The sequence below is a fragment of the Papio anubis genome, unplaced genomic scaffold (assembly GCF_008728515.1).
Source record: "Papio anubis isolate 15944 unplaced genomic scaffold, Panubis1.0 scaffold148, whole genome shotgun sequence".
In the NCBI taxonomy this organism is placed as follows: domain Eukaryota; kingdom Metazoa; phylum Chordata; class Mammalia; order Primates; family Cercopithecidae; genus Papio; species Papio anubis.
Genome location: NW_022161447.1, coordinates 167974 through 193722, shown reverse-complemented (window position 1 = coordinate 193722; position 25749 = coordinate 167974). Strand labels below are relative to the sequence as shown.

Below are 25749 nucleotides of genomic sequence, written 5' to 3'. Positions count from 1 at the left end.
TTTTTTTTTTTTTTTTGAGACAGGGTCTCACTCTGATGCCCAGACTAGAGTGCGGTGGCATGATCATGGCTCACTGCAGCCTCGACCTGCTTGGCTTAAGCAATCGTACCACCTCAGCCTTCCAAGTAGCTGAGACTGCCAGTGTGTCCCGCCATGCCTGGCTAATTAAAAAAAAATTTTTTTTTTTTTGAGGAAGAGGTCTCACTATGTTGCCCAGGCTGATCTTGAACTCCTGAGCTCAAGCAATCCTCCTGCCACTCCCAAACTGCTAGGATTATAGGCATGAACCACTGCGCCTGGCTATCCCATTTGGTTTTTAAAGCAAATATGTGAGAAGTGTATTCTGAGATACAGTGCAGTTAATCAGTTTGCTTATTGTTCTGCAGACTTAGCATGTTTACACATGTTGGCATGCTTCATAACTCGGCCTTGCCCAGTCTTTGGTTACTCTAGTAACAATCCTGTGGTATGAAATGACTGAAGTATAGTTCTGGTTTCCTTCCTGCAGGCTTGGTTTAGAAAGAGGGGAAACAGCTAAAGAAGCCTTAGATGTCATTGTCTCCTTATTGGAAGAACACGGACAAGGTGGGAATTACTATGAAGATGCAAACTCCTGCCACAGCTTCCAAAGTGCATATCTGATTGTGGATCGTGATGAAGCCTGGGTGCTCGAGACCGTAGGGAAGTACTGGGCTGCCGAGAAAGTCACAGGTGAGCAGGTGTGGATGGTGGAGAGTTCTGAGGACAGGGAAGGCCACAGAGATGGGGGTGGCCTGCACGTACAGTGTCAGACCTGGAGGAAAGATGTGCTGTTGCGGGTCCTCTCTGTGTGAGACTGTCATGCTTTGGCATGCCTCTCATTTCTGGGTACCTCCAAGAAGAGAACCTGGAGTCTCCTGAACCTGGAGTGAAGCAGTCTTCTAACATTTCGTATTTTCTGTTTGCTTTCTGGGAAGAGCCTGCTTTTGACTACCAGGAATTCCATGACTTAAACTATTACTCTATTAATTGGCCAAGAGAATGGTGACTCTTCTTGTGTAATAGGCCAACAAGTCCCTTCCCTGAACAGTAACCCCTTGTCACCCCCAACCCTGTAGATCTTTGTGCTTGCCATGGTTCTCTAAAATAGGAGTTTAGATCTGTGTGAGGACCGGTGTGTGCTGCTCTGGGATTTCTCTGTGAGTGAAGTTCATCTCTCTCACAGTGAGACAGTGTTTCTAGAAGAGCAGAGGATTAGATGGTCCACCCAGAAGGATTTAGTGCCTGTAAAATTGCTGCTCTGCGGCCCTTGCAGCATCTTGCTTCTAACACAGCCCTGGGGAAGGAAGTGTTAGGGGTGGGAGCGGTAGTTTTGTATCCCCACCTCAGCATCCTCATTTTCTGGACAGGATGAGATCCCAGAATGGGTTAAAGGGCTTCCAAGAGGACTAAGTAGTCCTAAGAGGGAATTGACCCGAGCAGCTCCTTGGGACTGGGTGGTGACCACATGGCGTGTGCACTGCCATTCTTCCCTCCTATGCTGGTGGTGGAGGAGTAGGTTACAACACTCTTCTTTCGTTGAACCTATTCTTGGCCTATGTATTTTTCTTAACTAAATTTACCAGGAAGTCTCTTCCAAGTAATCCAAAATGATGTTGGGGATGAAACTTGTGTGCCATCCCTATCTTAGGGGTGAATTGAACCAAATTTGACCCGAGTTAGAAGCAGAAGATCTATCACAGTAGATGGGAATCAAGCCTGTTTTCTGTGCACAAAGTTAGTTCAGTGTTCAGGGCTTCTCTGGATGATGGGTACATTGTACTCTATACAAAATTGCCCCAGTGAGGCAGTGAATCTAGACTGTGGCTTCCTGGCCAAGCTGTATGAAGGCTGTGTCTGTCTGGAGGTGGGGGTGGCCTCTTTCTATCTCACAAGGGTGCAGAATGGGCTAGTGGTGTCCGTCAGCAATCATGGAGAGTTTCTCCACCTCATATGCCCAGCATGTACCCACCCACCAGGGTGTGTACCTACTCGCCCAGCTCTTAAAGTATTTCTAGAACTAAGGCAGCCAGTGCAGCTCACCAGGTCTCCAACTCTCCTGCAATGCAGGAACTTAAAACTCCTTGATAAAAATCCCTCCTGAAATGAAGTCTTACTATTGAATGGTTCCATCAAGAGTGCTAGTAATCCATGCTTCAAAGCAGTCATATTGCTTTTAAGTTGAACCTAACACTTTTTGATCTATGACTACATTTCAAAAGCCGAGCGTCTCTTCACAATGTAGCTTTAAAAATTACACACAATGAATTCTGCCGTTAGTTAACTAAATATTTAAATAAAGAAGAACCCCAGCCATTTCTTGGACTCATTGACTTCATGTCGTCTGATCCCAGCAGCGGTGTGATGGATTGCAGTAAGATTTAATGCACTCTGTCTCCCAAAGGCTAACATTCTTGAAAGCAAATGCCTGCTATAAATCTGCCCACTGGGAAACTAATATCTGTAGAGTCACTTTCAAGAGTATTTTTTTAATAGCTTAGTATGAATGATGTCAAAATTACTTGTTTAGGCCAAAACTGATTTTTATTTTTAATTGTTTATAATTGTACTTGTATGGTCCTCTCTGAAAAGATAAATGACAAAGGACCAATGCCCACCAGCCAGGAATGCTTATTTTGGAAGTGTAAATCAGTGAAGCAAAACATACTGTAAGAACTTAGTCCAGCACTGATCCTGCCTCTAAGAACTGGTTTTCAGGCAGTGATGGCTTTCCTGTAGCTTGTAGTTTAGGTTCTTTATCTCACTTCATTCTCCAAGAATTTGGAAAATCAGCATGCTCCCTGGAAGCAGCAAACAGGAATGGCCCTTTTAAGCTAGCGCTGATAACTTCCTAGTGTTTGTGCCCTAGACAGCATCTTGAAGCTGGAAGGCTGAGTTGTCCTGTGTGCATTTGCAGCTCAGGCTTCGAAGAAGACATAGCAAGCCGGCCAGCTGGTAGGAGAGTTTCTGGTCTAAGCCCTCATTCATCAAAGTGGAATATACTCAGAATGCAGGCATTTGTGATTCTAGACTTATTTAGTCACAATTCTATTTTTATAAGAAAAAATTTCCCATAGATTTTTCAAACACATACACACACGCACACACACACTTTATCTCACACACACACACGTGCGCACGCACATGTACCCAGACATACATATATTCATGAATATATTCAGTTATTTTAAAAAGATTCGTTATCATTGCCATGTGGTTTTCTAAATGTTGAGACCTGAAAAAAAAGTTGAATAAAGTATTTGATTTGTATTTTTTTTAAAAAAAACCATATATATTTGGGCAAGGAGTGGGGATGTAAAGTGTTTTTTCAGGGAGGGGGCTTTCTATAGATGCGATAGAGCATTGCTGTAGAGGAACAGCCTCTCTATTATAGAGGACACTCTTATGGATGGCCAAGTCTTGTTAGCTCAGTACCTCTTTCAAAGCACCTGTCCCTTTTTTTGTGTGTAACTAATGAATGCTTGGGGCTTATTTAGCCAAAATGAAGAGCCTTACATATTTCCTCTTGATTATGCTTTTAAGATGGGTAAAGTGACTGTTGCTCATTTAAAATGTGATAATGCCCAGTCAAGACTGGTCAGACCTTTTAGGAGGTCTCCTAGAAAGAGGCTCAATGATTGTCTGCTTCTCTCTTCAAAAATTAAACGGATTCCTCCCTGTGGTTAAAGTCAGTGTTTCAGGGAAAGGATTCCCTATAAATTTCCATTTCTTGATTAAGTCTTTATAAGTATATTTTTAACTAATGGGGCTTTGCACTCTCTGCAGAGGGAGTGAGGTGCATTTGCAATCGGCTTTCGCTCACCACTAAGATGGATGCAGAGCATCCGGAACTCAGGAGTTACGCTCAGAGCCAAGGTTGGTGGACAGGAGAGGGCGAGTTCAATTTTTCCGAAGTCTTTTCTCCAGTTGAGGATCATCTAGACTGCGGTGCTGGCAAAGACAGCTTAGAAAAACAAGAAGGTGAGTTAGTCTCTCCCTCACAATTCTCCTTCTCATAACCCTTTCTCTTGCAGCTGTTTCTGAGAACTTGTCTGAGCTTAGAAGGGTGAACAAAGAGGAATACAGAATAGCCCTTGTATGTAAAGACCAGCTTGTGCTAAAAGTCCCTGATGTGCAGGCAAGAAAACAACTTGTATTTATTTTTACATGGTGCTTCCTCATCCCTGGAGGTTTCTTGCTCCTACCCATGTTGTTCTCCTTTAATCTCTGATGTCATTGTGTTGCCTTTTGTAGTACTTATTGCAGCCATCCTCTTACATCACTAGTTATATATTTGACTCATCTTCCCCTGCTGCACTAGCCTGCTGGGTCTTAAGGGCAGAGGTGTTGTCTCTTACTCATCTAAGGGCCCCCTGTATAGTTTTTTGTTCCATGGACACTTGATGAGTTGAATTGTTGCCACTCCATCTGCCAACTAGTTACTAACTTTATTTATTTATTTATTTATTTATTTATTTATTTATTTATTGAGACAGGGTGTCACTCTGTTGCCTAAGCTCAAGTGTGTTGGCACAATCTCGACTCACTGCAGCCTCCACCTCCTGAACTCACGTGATCCTCCCTCAGCTGCACCCCTGCTGCCATCCCAGTAGCTGGGACTACAAGCATGTGCCACCATTTCTGGCTAATTTTTTTTTTTTTGTAGAGACAGGGTCTCATGTTGTTGCCCAAGCTGGTCTGACACTCCTGGGCTCCAGGGATTTGCCCGCCTTGGCCTCCCAAAGCGCTGAGATTACAGGCCTAAGCCACCACACCCAGCCCCTAGTTATTAACTTAATCAGAATCCATATTTAGGTATATGTATGGTGACTAGATAGCTTCTTTCTTTTGTGCCTATGCGGAAATCCTTCCAAAAAACCCGCAACAGTCATTCTATATTTGTTGGTGATGCATGTATTTTATAAGCCAAAGTTTTGGATCATTTAGAACAGGGGTCAGCAAACTATGACCTGTTGGCAGCTGCCTGTTTGGAAAATAAAACTTTATTGGACTGTAGCCACACCCATTTATTTATATATTGTTTGGGGCGGCTTTGTCACTATAATGGCAGAGTTGAGCAGGTGCAACAGGAAAGTTTCAACAGAAATTGTATGGCCCATAAACCTGAAATATTTACTGTCAGGCCAGGTGCATGCTTATAATAACAGTACTTTGGGAGGCTGAGGCAGAGGATCACTTGAGGCTAGGAGTTCAGTTTGAGACCAACCTGGGTAACTCAGCAAGACCTCATCTCTCCAAAGAAATGAACAAAATTAGCCAGACATGATGATGCGTGTCTATAGTTCCGGCTCCTCAGGGGGCTGCGGTGGGAAGATTTTTTAAGCCCCGGGGTTCAAGGCTGCAGCGGGCTGTGATTGCACCACCTCACTCCAGCCTGGGTGACAGAGTGAGACCCTGTCTCTTTAAAAAAAAAAACAAAAGGAAGGAAAATGTTTCCTGGCTCTTAATCTAGAACACTTTTAGGACTTTTGCTATAGTACTTATGTAATATATTCTGGGTAGGAAGGTAAGAAAATATTCACTTTTAAATGGGAGCTTTAAAAAAATCAAAATTGTTTTAATTTAAAAAATCTAGCTGGATGAAAGATATTAAATAATGTTGCCAAAACATCAGCTGTAAATCTGATAAAGCCTTTAGGTCTAGCTACTAATTTACAGGAAATACAGAGGATAGAGGAACAAATACGCTATTTAATATAATAATTGCCAAGACCAGCTCGGTCGGGGAGAGCCTAACCCAATGGCGCCAGAAGAATTAAAGACACACACACACAGAAATATAGAAGTGTGGAGTGGGAAATCAGGAGTCTCACAGCCTTCAGAGCTTTGAACAGAGATTTACCCATGAATTTATTGACAGCAAGCCAGTGATAAGCATTGTTTCTATAGATTATAGATAAACTAAAAGTATTAGATTAACTAAAAGTATTCCTTACGGGAAACAAAGGGATGGGCTGAAATAAAGGGATGGGTCCGGCTAGTTATCTGCAGCAGGAGCATGTCCTTAAGGCACAGATCGCTCGTGCTATTGCTTGTGGTTTAAGAACACCTTTAAGCGGTTTTCCGCCCAGGGTGGCCCAGGTGTTCCTTGCCCTGATTCCCGTAAACCCACAACCTTGCAGCGTGGGCGCCATGGCCATCACAAACATGTCACAGTGCTACAGAGATTTTGTTTATGGCCAGTTTTGGGGCCAGTTTATGGCTAGATTTCAGGGGGCCTGTTCCCAACAAATAATGCCATGAGGATGCCATCTGCAAAGCTTACACTGTGCGCAGCTACAGGAAAGATGACTCTGACAACTAAGATGCAAGCTGAGTGGGTGCAGTGGCTCATGCCTGCAATCCAAGCACTTTGGGAGGCCCATGGAGGGTGGATCACTTGAGGCCAGGAGTTCAAGAGCAGCCTGGCCAACATGGTGAAACCTCATCTCTACCAAAAAAATACAAAAATTAGCCAGGCGTGGTGGTGCATGCCTATAGTCCCAGCTACTGGGGAGGCTGAGGTGGGCGAATCACTTGAACCTGGGAGGTGGAGGTTGCGGTGAGCCGAGATTGCACCATTGCACTCCAGCTGGGGGGACAGAGCCAGACTCCGTCTCAAAAAAAAAAGATGCAAGGGGAAAAAACAAGAGGCAGACGTTTCCAATTCTGATTGATTCCAATTCAAATCAATAGGCTCATTTATAAGACAATGAGGAAATCTGAACACTGGACAGTTGAAGCAATCAAGGATTTGTTGTTAATATTTCTAGGTATGACATGTAAGTAGAGATTTATAAAGAGGATGTGAATGTGCCAACAAACCTTCTCTCCATGTGATGCTTCAGTTCCATCATGGTGAACACAGACTGAAATAGTGTTTTAACAAATTATAACCCAGGGGAAGTTGTAGAAATGGGATCTCATGTAATCAAGGATTTGTTTATCTGTTTATCTGTGGTCACAGCCAACAGTCCTAATGGCTCTGAATATTCTAAATGCCTCTCTGTGCGTATATTTCCCACTGCAGAGAGGACATTCTCCAAATAGAGTATTGACTCTGACCAGCAAGAGTTTATGGGAGCGAGCTTGGTGGACTGTGCCTAGTAGATTGTGCATACTTTCTTGTGGATGTCTATTGAGTTATTGTACTGATTGAGGTACAGCTAAATGCTGTAACAAAGACACCCCACATTAACGTGGCTTAAAGAAAATAGTAGGTTATTTCTCTCCCATTTTACAGTTCAGGTATATATGACCAGGCCATGGCTGGTTACTGTGACTCAACACAGGAATTCCATTTGTGGTCCACTTGTTTGCATCTCCTAGTTGGCAGGAAGGGAGAAAATACAAACAAAAGGCAAACATACCTTGTTTTTAGGTGTGATGAGGAATTGCACACATTGTTTCTGCTTGCCTCCTATTGATCAACATTTATCACATGGCCACATATAGTCACAAGGGAAGTGGGGAAATAGACTCTGTAGTTTGGTAATTACAGTCCCAGATATAATTTCAGAGTTTTTATTACTAAAAAGAGAACAGAGTGAATGGATTTTAGTTAGTGGCCCGCCACAGTTTTGTGTTGTATCTGCTCTTTCCATTTGTCTGTCTTTCGTGTTTTTGCAGAAAGCATCACAGTACAGACTATGATGAACACCTTACGGGACAAAGCCAGTGGAGTGTGCATAGACTCCGAGTCTTTCCTCACCACAGCCAGTGGAGTGTCTGTCCTGCCGCAGAATAGAAGCGCTCCGTGCATTCACTACTTCACTGGGACCCCCGATCCTTCCAGGTTTGTCCGAGGCCTGGTCACATAGGGAGAACATGACTGCTTCCCTTGAAAGCTCATTCAGCAAGTGCGTAGTAAGTGCCTGACCATGTCCTCCCCTTGGATAACAAAGTCACATTTTTCAGTCAGCCTCATTGTGGGCAGTGTAGCACCAAGGGGTTTGATTAAGTGAATTCCTTGGTTTTAGTCATGTAGTATTTATGACAGTCAGGGAATCTAGTAGTTCTTTTAAATTTATTAGGTTGGTGCAAAAGTAATTGTGGTCCTTACCATTACTTTTGCACCAACCTAATATCAAATATTTACTGAGTGTATATCATGGGCTAAGCATTGTGTGGTACATGAGGGATACAGAAATGAACAAAACACAGTGAGACAGAGAGATGTGGGAATGCTCATGATTTATCAGAACAACCAGTTCTTGTGAGTTAGAGAATAAAACAGTTCAGAGGCAATACAGATGGAAGTAACTTCACGTGTACTGGCCCCTCTTTAAGACATTGTGGTTTAGGGGGTTGCTTTCTGCCCTTGTACTTCAGCAAAAAGGCAGCATTACACGGGGATAAAGAACGCAGCCTCTAGAATGGCCTGCCAGGATTTTGAATCCAACCTCTGCCCCATAGTAGCTGAATAAGTTATTTCACCTCTCTAAGCTTCAGTTTCTGTATTTGTACAATGGGGATAATACCAGCTCCTACCTTTACATGCTTGTTGGGAGGATTAAATGAGATAATCCAAGTCAATACACAGTAGATTTTACGATTATTTATGAAGACAATCTCTGATCTCCCAGGCAGACAGCAGCACCTCTCCCCAGGAACATTCTGTCATGTATATCAGGAATCACGTCATCAGTAGCTTAGAACCAGCTGTCCAGTGGTTTCTAGATCTGTTCATTGCTAGAATCACTTGGAGGAGTTTTCAAAAAATACAGGTTCCTTGACTGAAACCTACTGTATGAGAATCTTTGAGGTGGACCTAGGAATCTGTCAGGTAAGTCTGGATCCTCAGCCTGGAAGGCTCTAGAAGGCTGCCTATTCCAGTAGGTTCTCTGGTGGTTTTTTGGGTGTTCCATTGGCTGATCGTCATTATCACTGTCTGAAAGTCAGCTTGTTAAACCTTTGAATCTGCTTCCAGGGTATTTGCTGGTATTACATTTCATTCGTTTTGCAGCTGAAAATATTTATTCTCCTTTTACTGTTTCAGGAATATAAGACAATGATTGCATCTTGCTAGGGACTGATTCTTAGATGCCTCAGGGGAAAAGTGAAGCGCCTCTTGTGACTCTTTGGCCTCATTTTTAAACTACTGCCAACGTCAATAGATCTTTCTAACCAGACCTGACTGGGGAACTCAGTATTAGCTGTTCTTAGTTTTTCATTCACTCATTCATTCAACAAACGCTAAGCACCTACTGTGTACCAAATATTATGTTTGTTGTATACCATGGATGAAGTGTGTACAAGGAAAATGGTGGCACAAATGAGATGATGAAGGGGAAAGCTTCACAGAGGACGGAGCTCTTGAGCACTGGGCGTTGTGGGAAGAGTAGGGGTTCGTTAGGTAAAAAGCAGGAAGAGCAGTCTGGGTGGAGAGGACGGCACGTGCAAAGGCAGAGAGGCATGAAACCACATGACCACGGGCTAGAGCCGTGCGTCCTCCCAGAGATGGTGCTGGTCACTAGGTGCCCATTGCTCCTCTACCCCCAGCCCCTCTGTGAAACAAACCCAGCACCCTCCCGTGGCACCCCTGTCAGCCTTTGTCAGTGAGCCTCAACTGCTCGACGCTGCTCCTGGCAGCCTCTCAGGAGGCTCCTCCTGTGTGAGTCCAGTTGCTATTCTCTTGATTTTGTCTCCTAGTTCTGAATCCTTGGGCTCCATGGCTGTACCTTCTACCCACTTTTCGGCCCAGCGGATTTGGGGCTCCGTCTTCCCCTTGTGTCTGGGCCTCCCTCCTCCTGAACTGTGACCTAGTTTGCTCCCCTAATGCTAGTGGCTCAATAGCCCCTTGTGAGGACCCTGCTGGGTGACAGGGGTACATACAGATATTTGGAGTTCTATTTTCAGGTGTCTGGAATGCTCTGCGAAAGTATTTGGGCATGGCTTTTTAGGGAACAGGAGCCTTTCAAAGAGTGGGTTGAGCTGAACCAACTCCTGTTGTTCCTGATGTCTCAGATACTGGCTCTAACTGTGCTCAGGAGACAGGGCCTTGTGAGCCCAGGATACTGATGTAAAGGAACTCTACTTCCTAGGCTGAAGGACACAGCCTAATCCAGTTGTAACAATGGCTGGGCAATAGCCTTCTGATAGTTAAAATGAAAAAATTTTAAGTGCTTTTAAAAGAAAATTATTCATGGTTAAATTAATTTCAAAGACCTTGTGTTATAGAAGATTAAGACCCTTCTGGAAGACATTCATTATTATCTTCCATGGTAAAAGAGCTGCATTTCCTACCGTGACTGTAGAACTGTCATACGTTGTTATTCTTTCTATTCAACATTTCAGTGTTTCTCTGTAATTGAGCATGCTCGACTTACTGTGTTTTGTCAGCAAGAAACATAATTACCTTTTCTTAGATTTTTAGGCAAGAAAATTAGGGAGATTTTGGCTTCTGTTAATGCTAAAAATGTTAGAAATCGCTTCATAGTAGCGGACTTGGAAAAGAACCACACTTTAGTCTTTACCCTTCCCAGTTAATGTTAAAACCAAAAAACATGATCTTCCTGTTGTCTGCCTGCCTGGACACTTCTCTGTCCTTTTCTCACTGTATTAATTATAGATCTTTTCCTTGAAATGATTTGCGTTCACATCCTCTTTTCCCCTCCCCTCCCTCCCTCCTTCCCTCCCTCCTACTATGTGCTAGGTACTATGTAAGGTTGAGAGGTGGAAGGAGATGCTGAAGGCAGAGTTTGAATGCTTGAGGGAGATGCAGAAGTTCTTCACTTAATAATATTGAGAAGGCAAATTCCATCACATCAACACTGTGCGGAGTCAGTGTGTGCCACAGTCATTCAAAGAGTGACACCGATTGGCTTTAGTGTACTGGTTCTGACCTTTGGAAACCATTTCCTAGGAAGCCAGCACTTGTTAAGGCTTCATTGATGTGAAGAATTGGAGGGGGGAGGAGTAGAGAAGTACCTTAGCATTGTGAGACAGTGTGAAATTCGGAGTCTTACAGTGTGCTGGAACCACGGAGAGCTGATTGTGAAGAGAGCCTCTCTTCCCAACTCCACATGTGGTGATGTCATTGGCCCCTTGAAATGGGCCACAGTGGGGGTATTTACACTACAGAAATTGGCAAATGCCATAAATCTGAGCTAATTTTTTCAGAGATGTAGTTGTTAGACCAGTACACCACTGAGAGGCCCCCACATGCAGGAAAATACACAAATAAATACTCAAAATACAGGCCAGGTGTGGCCGCTCACGCCTGTAATCCCAGCACTTTGGGAGGCTAAGGTGGGTGGATCGCTTGAGGTCAGGAATTCCAGACCAGCCTGGCCAACATGGCAAAACCCTGTCTCTACTAAAAAAAAAAATACAAAAATTAGCCAGGCGTGGTGGCGCGCGCCTGTAATCCCAGCTACTCTGGAGGCTGAGGCAGGAGAATCACTTGAACCTGGGAGGCAAATGGTGCAGTGAGCTGAGATTGAGCCACTGCACTCCAGCCTGGGTGACAAAGTGAGACTCTGTCTCAAAAATAAAATAAAATAAATACTCAAGATACAGGATGGGTAAACCAGAAGGCGGGGAGAACGTAGAAGTTCTAAGAAAATAGCGTGTCTGAGCCACTTTAACTAGTGGCAGGGTGCTGGAGAGATGCCAGGACATTCCCCTCCACCCCACCTCCTTACTTATGTTTGCGTTTTCTTTGTTTCTTCCTCTTCTCCTCTCAGTGTACTCATCTTTTTTTCTCTTTTTTGAGATGGAGTCTCACTCTGTTACCTAGGCTGGAGTGCAGTGGCGCGATCTTGGCTCACTGCAACCTCCGCCTCCTGGGTTCAAACAATTCTCCTGCTTCAGCCTCCTGAGTAGCTGGGACTATAGGCACCCACTACCACACCCGGCTAATTTTTTATTTTTAGTAGAGATGGGGTTTCACCATGTTGGCCAGGCTGGTCTCGAAGTCCTGACCTCAGGTGATCCACCTGCCTCTGCCTCCCAAAGTGCTGGGCCACTGTACTAATCTTGAGAAGTTAAATTGAGAAGTTAAAATGGCCAAGACATTACCATCTAGATAATTCAAATGTCAGAAACAGCTTTTTATTACTGGAGCAAACATTATGAGCCTTGGTCAGCATGACTGATGCAGCCTTTGGAGCCACGTGGGGCACAGCCTGCACAGATAGACACAGAGCTGAAGGCCCTAGGCTACGTGGTGGCTACCCCTCCAATTCCATTCTGAATTCTTCCAACACCAGTCGTCTCCTCTCTCTGTCCTACACGTCTGACTTTTCGAAACTTCCCAGAGCCTCTGAATCCAGCCCACCATCCTTAAGGCTGTTCAGTGCTTCAAAAGTACTGGTTCTCTTTCCCTTTAAAATGGAAACTCCCTTCATGGATTAGTTCTGCTTTCAGCCAGGTGTGACTTTAAACGTTTTTTTTTTTTTTTGGTTTATTTTAATTTTTGTGGGCACATAGAAAGTGTGTATGTTTATGGGACCCAGGTGTGACTTTGACTCTATGATTAAAGTCTCTCACAGTGAAGCTGGAATAAACATAGATGAACCACTCTGAGGGGCACCTGCGTTTTTGAGAGAAACTTGGTATTGCAGGTTTATTTGAGATTGGTTCAAATGTAGGCAGCTTCCTCTGAACAGGGGTTTATGTGTTGTTCTTTCTGTGCTAACTCTCCTCGGTAGATTTGCCAGGAACTCCAGGTCACAGGATCAGCCTGTTTGTTGTTTAGAGAATTTCTGCATCTTCAGTAAGAGCAGAGCCATGTTTGAGGACAACACTGTTGGCTAGCCACTGATATTAAATTATAAATTCTAAAGCACAAGAAGTATTTTATTTTTCTGCAGTAGTGCAAGGTGTATGGAAAAACTAACAGAAGAATATAAGAGTGAGAGGTAGTGGGGAAAACTGACCTTGCATTTAGATCTGAATTTACTTCTAGATCTGCCACTTAGTAGGAATGTGATTTTGGACAAAGCACTTAGCTTCTGTGAGCCTCAGTCATCTCATATGTAAAATGGGACAGAAATGTTTGCCCTTCTTTGTTCACTGCTGTATCCCTAGTACCTAGAACAGCATCTGGTACTCCGCCAGGACTCAACACATATTTGCTGAATGAATGAATGAATGAATAAGAGTACCATGAGAATTGAATGCAGATGCTTTGAGAATTATGCTGTGCTATAAAATGTTAGAGATTTTCATGATAATATTGCTGTTCTTCCAAAATGAGAAAACAAATGATTGGAAAATAGTTTTTTTGCATTGGCATGCTGCCTCCCTCACAAGGCTTTAGAGGGAAAAAGGGACAGATGAGGGAACGGTGTGTCCAGTGGAGTATGTTTCTTGGCTGTGCCTCACATTGTCACTCAAGGCTAAAATTCTGCAGATCTCTGCAACGGAGCTTGCAAGGCCACGCTGTGCATCGTGTCATGGGACTGTGTGCCTCAGCCCTTAGATTCGTCTTCGTGAGAGCTGAAGGCTGAAGGGAGGCTTCCTTTAGTGTTGCTCGTGGTCTCATTAGTTTAACTGCACCTCACAAGGTCCCTTTAAAGTAGCTCAGCCAGCTCTGAACCTCCTCATGAACTGGTTGCTGGGCTACGCCTCGCCATTGGAAGCACTCTGTCCTTTTGGGCCCATCAGCTTGTATTCCTGTCACACCACACCACAGAAGGCTGAGTGACTGGGGCAAATTCCCAACCCAGGGTTTGGTGACTTTTCCAAAGGTCGGTCTGAGAGTCAGCCCTGAGGACAGAGGCGGAATCAGCCTTCTGGAGCCTTTTCAGTTGTGTTCCGCATCCAAGCCGTCCGCGGGACACTCGGGGGCATCCCATGCGTGTGATGAAGTGGGCCTCATCCTGGTCAGGTGGGCTGGGCACGGTTGGGTGTATCTGCTAATTGTACGTGGTAGAGACAGTGGGTGTATCTGTTAACGGGCTTTTATTAATTCAAGTAGCATTTAAGAAGCTACCATCTGTGGCTCACCTGTGGGAAAATGTCAGAGTATCTCCTTACCTATTTGGAATTCTAAGTGTGTTTTTCTGTAAAGATTGCCAAGAAATCAAAACGTTTGGGAACCACTGAGTTACCCCCGTTCCCCTTTTCTGGGTACATAGACACAAATGATAAAACCTGAATTATAGATAATTTCCACATCCTGGTTTAAACAAATATTAATATTGCAATTATTATCAGCAATAATTTTTGTTAATATTTCATGTAGTTATTATTTTTTAGATATCCTTATTTATTTATTCAATCTCAAGCTTTTAACCACCTCAATACATTTAGGCTTTATATTTTTTATTAGTTGAATATACTAAACTTTGAAAAAATCTTTGGAGAGCTTTGGCTGCTTTAGAATATTTTGGGAACCTCCTCATATTTATTATGTATTCTTTTTAAACTAAAATGGCTAGATGAGAGGGACAAACTTATGGTATCTCTTCTCTTAGAAAAGCCACCAGACACCCTCATTGATTAACTTCTCCATTCCAGTGAGCTTGGGGTGGGTTTAAGGTGACATCACATAGGGCATTCTGAGTTTTTACTAGGCATTTATCCTCTATTGGATACAGAAGACCGTGACTGTGGTCAGCATGAGCTTACTGAAGCTGGCATCACCAGTTTACAAGCTTCATGACAGAAATAGAAATAAACTAGTTGAAGTTGGGAGGGACTGTTGAGATCACTGTAGTCAGACGAGAGCCACAGAGGGAAAACCATGGGCCCACAGTGGGTCGGAGGCAGAGCGGGGACTCACACCCCCCTTCCAAGTCCCAGCCCAGTTACCTGCCCTGCCCTGCGGGAGGTGGCTCCGCCCAGCGGTGCTGCCAGGCTGTTCCCTTCCCTCACTTCTTGGCATGGCTTTCCCAAGGGGTTCTGTGTCAGAAGAGACCTGAGATGCGCAGTAAGGGAAGCACTGAGGTTTTAGGGGTGAAATGGCAGGTTTCCTGATAAAGATACCGCTCCCATTGGGTTTGGAGTGGGCTTTGGAGTGGCATGGGGATTGAATGAAGTAGCATTGCATGGTGCCTGCTCAGTGGGCTCCGCTGGAGGGCGTGGTCGCAGTTCCCTTGGCTGCCAGGTGTTGAGCCTGCACCAGCCCCACTGTGAAGCCTACCAGCCCAGGTGGGAGTCTTGGCTCTGCCCAGTTCTGCCCAGCGCAGGGCCCTGGAGCTGAGAAGATGAGAACCAAGCTGACTGGGCTGCTGGGCGGGAGCCGCGGGCCTGTCCACCACTGAAGGGTCTCTGTGCCAGCCAAGGAGGCTGATGCTGCTGGTGTGACATGCACTGACTTCCCAGGAAACCCCTAGTGCTGTCTGGTCCTGAAGGGTAGGATGCCTGCCTATTGTGAGGCAGTCCTGCTGTCAGAGCCCAGAGGTAGCCTGGAGGCAGCTGGTTGTGGATGACTAGGCGTGCTCTCTCCTGGCCCTCCTCCTCCCCACTGCTCCATTGCCCTCTTTCAGTGAGCGCTCCATCTGCAGCCCTTTTGCAGAATCAACTGACTCACCAATTAGAGAATTCAATTTCATGTAGTCAAAATTGGTTTAAACAGTTTTAGGTTTTGCAATAATTCCTTTTTCATATTCAACAGCCATTCATTCAACACTCAGTGGAGGGGTGGAGCAATCATTTATTTTCAAGGGCTGTAGGAAGTGGAAGTGTGTGTTCCTTCTGTGCAAGGATAGTTCCCCTGTGTCTTTAGGGGGGACTTCTTTTGATGATGGCTGGGGAGGGAAGGTTCTTGGCAGGGCTTGACTTTGAGCAGGTGGGCGCAGCCTGGCATGCCTTGTGCTTCCCAGTGGATTGGAGGATGGGCCCAGTCTCCAATTATATTTACGTCACCTATAGAGAACAGCAGAGTACTTGACACTAGTCCTCAACTAGTACCACTCAGTTTACCAACTTGGGGTACGAAGGTCTTACTGCTTTTAATACTGAAATTAAATTAGTCTGGGCCCCAATTTTGCATATTGTGATCAGTGTCTTTCTTTTCTCACTTGAGACTCCTGTCCCATGGCAACATCAGAAAGCTAACCTAAGAGGGTACATCTCATTACTGTTGTGTTTTTAGTAGTGCTCTTCAGACTTGGATATGTCATGAATCCACAGGGATCTTATTAAAAATGCGGATTCTGATTCAGCAGGACAGGGTGGGGCCTGAGGTTCTGTAGCCAATACTGTTGCTGCAAGTCCAAGAACAAAATTGGGTAGCAAGGGTTACTGGCTTCCAGTCCCTTTTCAGGTCATGGCATACCTGAATATAGTTTTTGTTTGTTTGTTTTGTTTGTTTTTGAGACAGAGTCTCGCTCAGTCACCCAGGCTGGAGTGCAATGGCATGATCTCGGCTCACTGTAGCCTCTGCCTCCCAGGTTCCAGCGATTCTCCCATCTCAACCTCCTGAGTAGCTGGGATTACAGGAGCACTGCACCACATCTGGCTAATTTTTAAAAAATTTTTAATAGAAACGGGGTTTTACCATGTTGGCCAGGCTAGTCTCGAACTCCTGACCTCAAGTGATCTGCCTTCCCCAGCCTGCCAAAATGCTGGGATTACAGGTGTGAGCCACCACACCTGGCCCATACCTGAAAATATTAATACCTGTGTGGCACACTGGCAAGGCTGCCTTGGCTTCCTCAAGCCCCAGATGCCCCAGGGCTGAGGGAATCAACATCATAGCTCACCTCTAGCCCACTTGAGGTACCCAGGATGAGCCACAGTGCACCTGTTGAGAGGAGAAAAAAATGTCCAAATCTGACAAATCTAGCCTGTACATATGGGGCACGTATGGGGAGTTCCTTCTCTCCTGCTGTTATTGCAGGTGCTGCCGCATGGTACAGCTGAAAACAGGCAATCCTTGGGACCCAGAGGTGCCCATGCCTGCCGGGTGCAGCCCTCTCATCCAGCAGTGTTTCCTCTGGGTGTAGGGAGGGTGGGATAAGGCTGTCTCCCCGGTGTTACAGTCAGCTGTATTGGCCCCTCACCCTGTTGGCCTGGGATCCCAGGCCACAGCTGTTTATATGCGTGGCTCTCGTGTGTGTGTGTGTGTGGTGATGTGTCCTAGACTTGCACAAGTACACACACATGCAGGCATGCGCACAGCCATTTTCCTGAAGATAACATCCATCCTGCTTGAGAACTGAATTGAAGAGAGCCAGAGGGCATTAGCTACCTGCTGTGCCCTGTGCTAGCTCTCTCACACAACCGGACTTCTGTGTGGTGCGCACCCTCCAAGGCCTCTTCTGTCATCTTTCTTACTCTGTGCCCTCCTTGGGTCTGTCAGAGATAGTCCATAGATTTTTCAGTAAGGTAGAACCTCAGAAGAAACTAAAAACAAATCCAAACCAAAAGACCCTTCCTTTCCTAGAGGCTGCTTCTCAGACCACGGTTTAAAAAATAAAAAAATAAAAAAAAAGGCAAACCTCTTGCTCAGCTAGATGGCTCCTTGCACCGTGTCTCAGAACACTGTTTGCCTCACTTTTTATTGCTAAAAGAGTCCTCTCAAATGGTTCAGAACAAAGGAAGTCTGTTTTGATGTCTCTTTACTGTAAGTAGAGGAATTTGCAGCTTGTAAATGACTGCTAGTTTTACTAAAATAGCGACTAAAACATGCAGTTATGTCTCTCCTGGCTCCCACCCACCCACTCATCACCCACACCCACCACCCACCACCCACCCACCCATCACCCACACCCATCACCCACCACCCACCCAGCCATCACCCACACCCACCACCCACCACCCACCCACCCATCACCCACACCCATCACCCACCACCTCCCACAAGTTGGCTTGGGCAATGTTTGCTGAATAAAAGGATAGTCTCTGGCTGTTCCTGGGCCCTAACCTCTGCCTGGCTGAAGTGCCTCTCCTTCCTCTCCAGATCCATATTCAAGCCTTTCATCTTTGTGGATGACGTAAAACTTGTCCCCAAAACACAGTCTCCCTGTTTTGGGGATGACGACCCTGCCAAAAAGGAGCCTCGGTTCCAGGAGAAGCCAGACCGCCGGCATGAGCTGTACAAAGCCCACGAGTGGGCACGTGCCATCCTCGAAAGTGATCAGGTGAGCTTGCACGAGGGCCACGGAGGCGGAGGCGGGCGGGCGAGGTCAGCGAGGAAGGAGGCAGGGAAGCAGATGACAAGCGAGACCCCCCCCACCCATCCAGTGTGGCCAGGCTCCTCCCAGAGGCCAGGTTCCTGGGGCCTTTCCTAGAAAGCTGGTGTTCATTTTCCTGCCCAGGCTCTTGAAACCAAATTAAGACAAAGCTTCTCCTTCTCACGTTACTCTGGAACTCAGCAGGCTGAGTATCTTACTTACATTTACTGTTTACATAGGAATAATAGGAATATGCAGTACAGTAGGGATAACTGTTACATACTGTGTAAAATTATTTATGTACTTTCAGGGGTAAAAAGTTGTATTTGCTGGCAACATTTTATTTAAAGATACAATGATATGTTGTTTCAAAAAAGTTCTGGAGATGGCTGGTGGTGCTGGTCATACAACATTGTGAATGAGTTTAATGCACTGAACTGTACGTTTTAAAGTTTTTAAATGGTAAATTTTATGTTATAATACAAAAGTAATATTATAGTCCAAACTCAGTTTTATAAAATATTCTTTTATTTTTTTTTTTTGTATTTTTAGTAGGGACAGGGTTTCACCATGTTGGCCAGGCTGGTCTTGAACTCCTGAGCTCAAGCGATCCGCCTGCTTCTGCCTCCCAAAGTGCTGGGATTACAAGCATGAGCCTCCACGCCCAGCCTCATATTCCTAGTTTTAAAAAAGAAGTAGTAATCCTTCAAAGTGCAGCTCTCCCCAGTCTCATGCCTTTTGTTAATAAAGTGATAAGTCATCAGTTCAAACAAGAAAACCCCCCAAAGCACGTTCCACAGCACCCAGTGTGTCCACAGCAGCCACCCCTGATGGACTTGATATAAAATTCAAGCCTGTATTTTGCTGAAGAGAGGAAGAAGGAATGTGTTTGTTAGACACTCATCAGTTTTCCTGAACTATTTATGTAACCGCTTTTAATAGGTAGGTCCAAATTGGCCTGAAGGGCCCAAAAGGAGGACTTTTTGTATAAATTGGTGCTGTGGATGGGGTGAGCCTCTTGCATTTGACATGGTGGACTATAGAAAAAGGGTATCAAGAGGGAAACCCAAGCAGTCCATCCAGATGAATGCAGACAGCATCTCTGAGAAGGGCTGTCTCACTTTTCTGAGAGCTTGGCCTGCTCTTCCACAGAAGAGACCATTAGACTCGTAAAGGTCGCCCAGGTATTTTACATCTCTTCTCCCCACCAGCCTGCAAAGCCTGGCAGAAGATCGCAAGCATGCATGCTGCCACTGCATTCAACTGCGCTTTCTCCAGGGCTGTCCACAGTAGCTCCTGACGGTGCTTATGTTCTTGGTGGATGGCCGTAAGCCCCCCGTAGATGAAAACTGTCGCTGTGTGGTGGATATTTGGTTAATTTGAATGAAGAGGTAGAAAGGGCTGTGTGTTCACAGAGATGAGACTGCTGAGGCTGGTGGGTTTTGAAATTTAGAAACGACTCTCAGGTGGAGTCACGGGACGCTGCGTGGCGCAGTGGTGGGCGGGTGGTGAGAGCAGCTTCTCAGTTCTGGGACTCGTGGGGCAAATGGAAGCTTTCACTATCATCTGCTGTAAATGAGTGAGTCCCATGGAAGAAGTGAACTCACCATCTCAGAAAAAGAGTGAACAGGGGAGAGACATGGCACCTGTTTATTCATTGATCCATGTTTTTTTTTTTTTTTTTCATTCAATGAACATTTTTTGAGAGTGCCCTCCCAGTCACTGGAGGATAGAAATGAGCCCGGTTCCCATCCAAGGGACCACAGCTACAGAGGCAAGCCAGCACAAGGTGGGAGACAGCGCCCATGGCAGGGGGAACGGTGTGGCACTGTGCGGGGAAGAGGAGAGGCTTTGCAAGGAGACTGAAGATGGGTGCACGTCGACCAAGCGCTGAGGAAGGGGACGGCCCTCCAGAGGGCAGGGCCACCTGTGCAGGGGCGAGACAGCATCAGAGGCCAGAGGGCTGCAGTGAATTCAGTCCAGCTGAGGAGTAGGGAGATGCAGGGGAAGCATTCCCTCAGTGTCACTCTGGGATCTGAGCTTTGTCCTAAAGGCAGCAGGAAGCTGTGCAAGTGTTCTAAGTCAGGCAGTGACATAACCACACTGGCATTCTAGAACAATCCCTGCAGCAGTCGTGTGAGAAACGGAGTGTGAGGAGGACAGGACCTTGAGCAGGAAGCCAGCTGGCCCCCTAGAGGCTTTCAGTGTCTGCTGCAATGCCCCCCGCTGTTTTGCTGACACCTAAAGCCATCGTGTCCTTCCTCAGGAGCAAGGTCGCAAGCTGAGGAGCACCATGCTGGAGCTGGAGAAGCAAGGCCTGGAAGCCATGGAAGAAATCCTGACCAGCTCCGGGCCCCTGGACCCTGCAGAAGTGGGGGACCTTTTCTATGACTGTGTTGACACAGAGATTAAGTTCTTTAAGTGAAGTAAGCGCTCCCTTTCCCCTTCTTATTTAAGACTTCCCACCTTACTAAATTACCAGCAAAACAAACCACTCTCCTGTTTGAGTAAAATGAGAAAGTTAAGATGTGGCCTCCTTTTCCGAAGCCAGATCAAACTGTTACCTTGTGTTCCGCCTTGAATCTCACAGTGTCCCCTTCTGCAATGTAGGTCTCCTTCCCGTGCAGTGTAACATGTATCCCGTTGCCTGTTGTTCGGTTGTGTGACTAATTGTGGATTTTAAGCTGCTATTATTGTATTTCAGTGGCAATGGACACATTAGCCTTTTACAAGAGGACTAGAGTTCATCAAGCCTTGAAAGGCAGGCTCCACAGTGCCGAGTTCGCGGGAAAAGCAAATTCTTTTGAAGTCTTAGTCTTTCCCTCAGTAGCGATTTCTTTCAGGTTAACAAGAGGCATTTGTGCACACACACAGGGCTCTCGTGTGTGTTGCCCAGGGGAACCTCCCTGCCTCCCGTGAGTGCATGCCTATGGTGCACAGTGTCTCCACAGGTGTCTTCCGGGGGACAGGACCAGTGGGAAGGAAGAAAGGGACCCCTCTCCAGTCCTGGCTCCTTCCTACATCCTGGGCTTCTGAAGAAGCTGTCTTCCCATTTTCCGTGCACTGTGCTTACGTGTGGTGGACTGCAGAGCTGCTTCCACGCACAGGAGAGCTGATCATTTATTAGCTAGAACCTATTCACTTCTGAGATTCAGAGGTAGCCATGCTGGTGGCCTTCTGAATCCCTGCATGGATGTCCCAGGAGGCAGCTCTCCCTACACAGCAGCACAACCACCGCAGGATTCCTTGTGTAGAAATGATTCCCAGTCTAGTTACCAACAGCTAGTCCAGGAGTGATTGAATGGCCTTATGGCACAGTTCCACCCACAGAGCGGTGACTCACTCTGCTCACGAGGGAAAGAAAAAGAGGAACTCTTGACTATTTAGATTCTAGTTAAATAGCTGGAATCCTAGCAGTCACTACGTTATCTCAGCAGAGAGACTTTAATTAAACTGATTTGTTTCCAATGTCGGGTTCACTTAAAGGATTTGACTTACCATCAGAGCATAGAAAAGCATGCAAGGAAGACCAGATGGGCTTAGCACTGGGAAGACAGAGGGCAAGGAGGTAACAGATGGATATAGAAGCATTTCTCTGCAGGATACCAGTTCAGGCCCCACCCTTCCTGCCAAGCCCATTACATCCCACAAATCCAAATACAAAGCAGCTGACTTCCCTGGATCTTCCCCCAACTCCTCACACCTCTCATGTCCCAGGAGCTGCCTTCATTCAGGCGGGTAGCTGCACTGGGCGCGGGGTGGTGGTGGGGAGCTTACGGCCACCTATTCAAGCTCTCAGCCACTCCTGAAATGGGCAGAGATGATGAACAGAAGTGTACGTAAATACAGCAGCTAGTGGGAGAGCACCGGTGGGGCCTAATCCTGCCGCCTCATTCTTGGCAGGAATCTGCAAATGGAAACATTGTGAGTATCAGCAATCTGGGAAGTGACAGGGTTAATAACTCCTTCCCAGAAGCTGTATCATGAGATTTTGAGGGAACCCAGCCCCGTTACATGGATGTGAACAGTGAGGCTCAGAGGTTTTATCAGAACCCATTCTTTTTTTCTACCACCTCTCCAAGAGCATGAGTATAGGAGTGCCATGAGCTTTTTGCTCAGCAGTTTTGTAAACTCTGTATATAAAATCATTAACCACACATTGTGGGCGATGGGAAGATGATTTCAGCTGACAGAGTTAATGGCAACCAATAATGGTGGCCTGTAGCTGCTAAGAGCTTCACGCAGGTTTGGCCTGGGCTTTCACTGTTGGTGAATTTAGACTGTCCTTTTAGGTGGGGCGGCTATTCTAAAAGTGTCTTTCTATCACTGTTAAGCGGGGGGAAGTGAGGTTCAAGGGTGACGTAGGTCCCTCTCCCCTCCCAAGTCCATGTTCCAAGTGGCTATGTAAAGCAAGATGATGCAGAAAGCCGCTCTAAATTTCACTGCGTGATTTCACCTTCGCCTACTATGAAATGTCTCATCAGTTTAATATGTCTGAGATAACCAAGGTGATTCAGAATTTGACCGAAAGAAGTCTAGTGAGAATTAATTACATAGAAGCCTCGTTTCATTTCTATGGGCCAAAGGCCATGGATAACCCTACCCGCTTTGTGTCATTACCCATTGGGAAACACAATGGCTACTTCTGTTAGGGGACATGGACCTTGGTCAAGCTTCTTAAAGATTTAAGGCAGCCCTAATTGAGGGCTGTCTTGGCTAATGCTAATACTCTACACCACAATTGTGATGTCCTAGTCCTACCACTAGAGGGCATGGCACAGCCTGGCAAAAGTAAAAAGGGGCGTGGCAGCTCCCATCAGGTCTGGAGGTGGTCTCTAAGTGCGGTGGACAGTTGTGCATTGGAATGGGTGGAGAAAGAGAAGAAGAGAGCAGAGAATCTGCTGATGTGGCTGCGCTTACTTTTAGGGATTTTATGTACTTATATTAACAGCTGGAAATAGGTTGTTGGGTTTCGAGCGGGCTGTTATGGTGAGGAATGTTCATTTTTAAATGTTCCCAACAGATTTTGCTTTGGAAAAATGCTTGTTACATGAATAATTTGTTGACCAGGGATTGTTTTTCTGAAGGCAGTATGGGCAACATGAATATTCAAGATGAAATGCAAAAATTATGTTTAAGGGTCACAGTGTATAAGTAGCTTCCTAGGAGACCCTTTGTGTATCTTTTCAGACTGGGGTGGGGGCTGAGCATGCTTGTGCAGAAAGAAGCCATGGCCAGAAAGGACAGAATCTCTCCCCCACTCCCTTGCCCTATAACCAAACATAAGCTAGCTAGTCTTGTCTAATAGATGGGATTGACTATAGGTGAAAATAGCCCTCATATTCAAGGACAGAAGCTCTGGCAGGAGTAAATTAGCAAAGCAGAAATAGTACCCTTTCATTCTTGGAGGTGCTTTGAAACTTTAGGTAGAATAAAGATATAATTGAAATTATGGAGATTCCTTGGTGCCCAATAACATAAGACCCGGTGTTATTAGAACGAGTCTTTCTTATAAACTAACAGAGCAGGTATTTGCCCATTAGATCTTAGCTGTGGGGATCCTTACTACTGGGTGAATCATTAGGTATACAAAATAATCATCAACCAGGCAAATTACTTTGCTTCCTAGCTGATGTCATCCCACATTGGTACAGGTGTTATACAGGTCTGGCTGGTTCTGCAGGGAAGCCGGGTGGTACCAGTGTGTCTGTCATGAAACCACTAACTGCATTGCTGACTGAAGAGCCCTCTGTCGTTTATTGAGGAAGGTCTTCAGTTGAGCTCTCAGCCTTAGGAAGGAAGCACGTGGAGGAGGGAGGGAGGAGGCGCCCTCGCTGGGCATGCCCCGTGGAGGGCCAGGAGTGGCAGGTCATGTGCACGTGCTGTTGCAGCACAAGCTTATGCTTCCCGTAGCCGTGGCTTTTCATTCTGCACAGTCCCAGGTCCCAGGTCCCAGCTCCCCTCTTATGGTTTCTGTCATAATGTGCTTTATCTGATTGACTCCAAACATGCCCAAATGTCACCTGCAGATTTCTCGTGGGAACCAATATGTACATGTTTGCAATTATGTTGTGAGAATTTAAATGTGTTAGACGGAAAATGCTATTGGCAGGGAATAATAAAAAAAAAAAAAAAAAAAAAAAGAAAATCATTCTGTTTCCTGCAGTGGGAACTGCCCATGTAGTCTTAACAGTCTTTTGTACAAATATCTACAAAGCAGATAATATCCCTATCCAGTGCTTGCCCTTGGAATTGTCTCTAAATGCATCAAGCATACAATAAAAAAAACCCTGAAATTAACATCCAGTGGAGTGGCCTCTTCTGTTTTGTGTCTCATAAATAAATGTGGGCCTCAGTCACAACATAGAAGATGTATGAGAAGAGATATATTTTTCTGGCTGGAATATTCAGTAAACAGTCAGTTCAGCAGTTTCTTGCATTATGTAATGTTCTGTGGGTAAATTCAGTCTTTAAATATAAAACCACAACAAAGTATCACCTCACACCCATCAGGATAGCTACTATCAAAAACAACAACAACAACAACAACAACAAAAAAAAAACCACAACCAGAAAATAACAAATGTGGGTGAGGATGTGGAGAAATTGGAACCCTTATGCACTGTTGGTGGGAATGTAAAACAGTGCATCCATCGTGGGAAACAGTATGGAGTTGCTCAAAAAACTAAAAATAGAACTACCCTGTAATCGGGCAGTCCCACTTCTGGGTATACACAACAGAGCTGAAAGTAGGGTCTGGAAGAGAGGGTTGCACACCTATGTTCATAGTAGCACTATTCACAGTGCGAAAATCTGGAAGCAACTCAAGTATCCACAGATGGAAGAATGGAGAAACAAAATGTGCTATATCCATACAATGGAATATTATTCATCCTTTAAAAAAATGGAAGCAGATTCTGACATGCTACGACATGGATGAACCTTAAGGATGTTATGCTCTGTGAAATCAACCAGTCATGAATATTATATGGTTTCATTTCGATGAGGTACCTAGAGCAGTCAAAATCATAGGGACAGAAATTAGAAGGGTGGTTGCTCGGGCTGGTGTGGGGGAGAAATTGGGAGTTACTGTTTAATGAGTATAGTGTTTCAGAAAGTTTCGCAAGATGAGTTATGGAGAGGGATGGTGGTGACGGTTGTACAACAATATGAATGTACACAACACAAATGAATTAAACACTAAACATGGTAAGGATGGTAGACTTTATGTGTATTTTACCACAGTTACTAGAATGGAAGTCTAGATCATCAGAGTGGCTGGTACTCTCTGTACCAGGCATCTTGATTCCAAGGCGTTAGCAATGCCACAACAGGAGAGGATGCCACTTAGGGAAAAAGCCAGCTCTCTCCACTCCTGTGACCCAGAAATGCCAGCTTGCTTTCCATGACTCTCTCTCCACTGTGACAGGCAAAACGCAACTGAATGTCTGGCTCGTGAAGATAGGACTTAGTCACCTGCAGTGAGTGACCTGTTTCAAGGTCAGGGTAGATGACTGCTCTGTTTACATGACAAGGAACTGCTAATTCTGAAATTTTATTCCCAGTTCTCTTTTCATAAACATTGTACCCTCCTGCACAGCTCTGGGTGACAGAGCCTGTATTCCTTTGCCGGGGCTGCCGTCACAAAGTACCACAAACTGGG

The 25749-nt window shown here is 45.4% G+C and overlaps 1 protein-coding gene across 1 annotated transcript; it reads left to right on the top strand.

The window, feature by feature from the left end:
- Positions 1-342: 342 nt before the first annotated feature.
- Positions 343-24386, top strand: LOC116272663 (secernin-1-like). The gene is made up of 5 exons (XM_031661423.1): positions 343-711; positions 3805-3999; positions 7648-7813; positions 17873-18053; positions 20353-24386. The coding sequence occupies exons 2-5, from the start codon at positions 3849-3851 to the stop codon at positions 20509-20511; spliced, it is 657 nt and encodes a 218-aa protein (XP_031517283.1). The 5' UTR covers positions 343-711; positions 3805-3848; the 3' UTR covers positions 20512-24386.
- Positions 24387-25749: the final 1363 nt, after the last annotated feature.

Coding starts and splice junctions, on each gene's coding strand:
- LOC116272663 (XM_031661423.1), top strand. CDS start 3,849: ATGGATGCAGAGCATCCGGAACTCAGGAGTTACGCTCAGAGCCAAGGT. Junction 4,000..7,647: donor CAGCTTAGAAAAACAAGAAG/GTGAGTTAGTCT, acceptor GTGTTTTTGCAG/AAAGCATCACAGTACAGACT. Junction 7,814..17,872: donor GGGACCCCCGATCCTTCCAG/GTTTGTCCGAGG, acceptor CTTCCTCTCCAG/ATCCATATTCAAGCCTTTCA.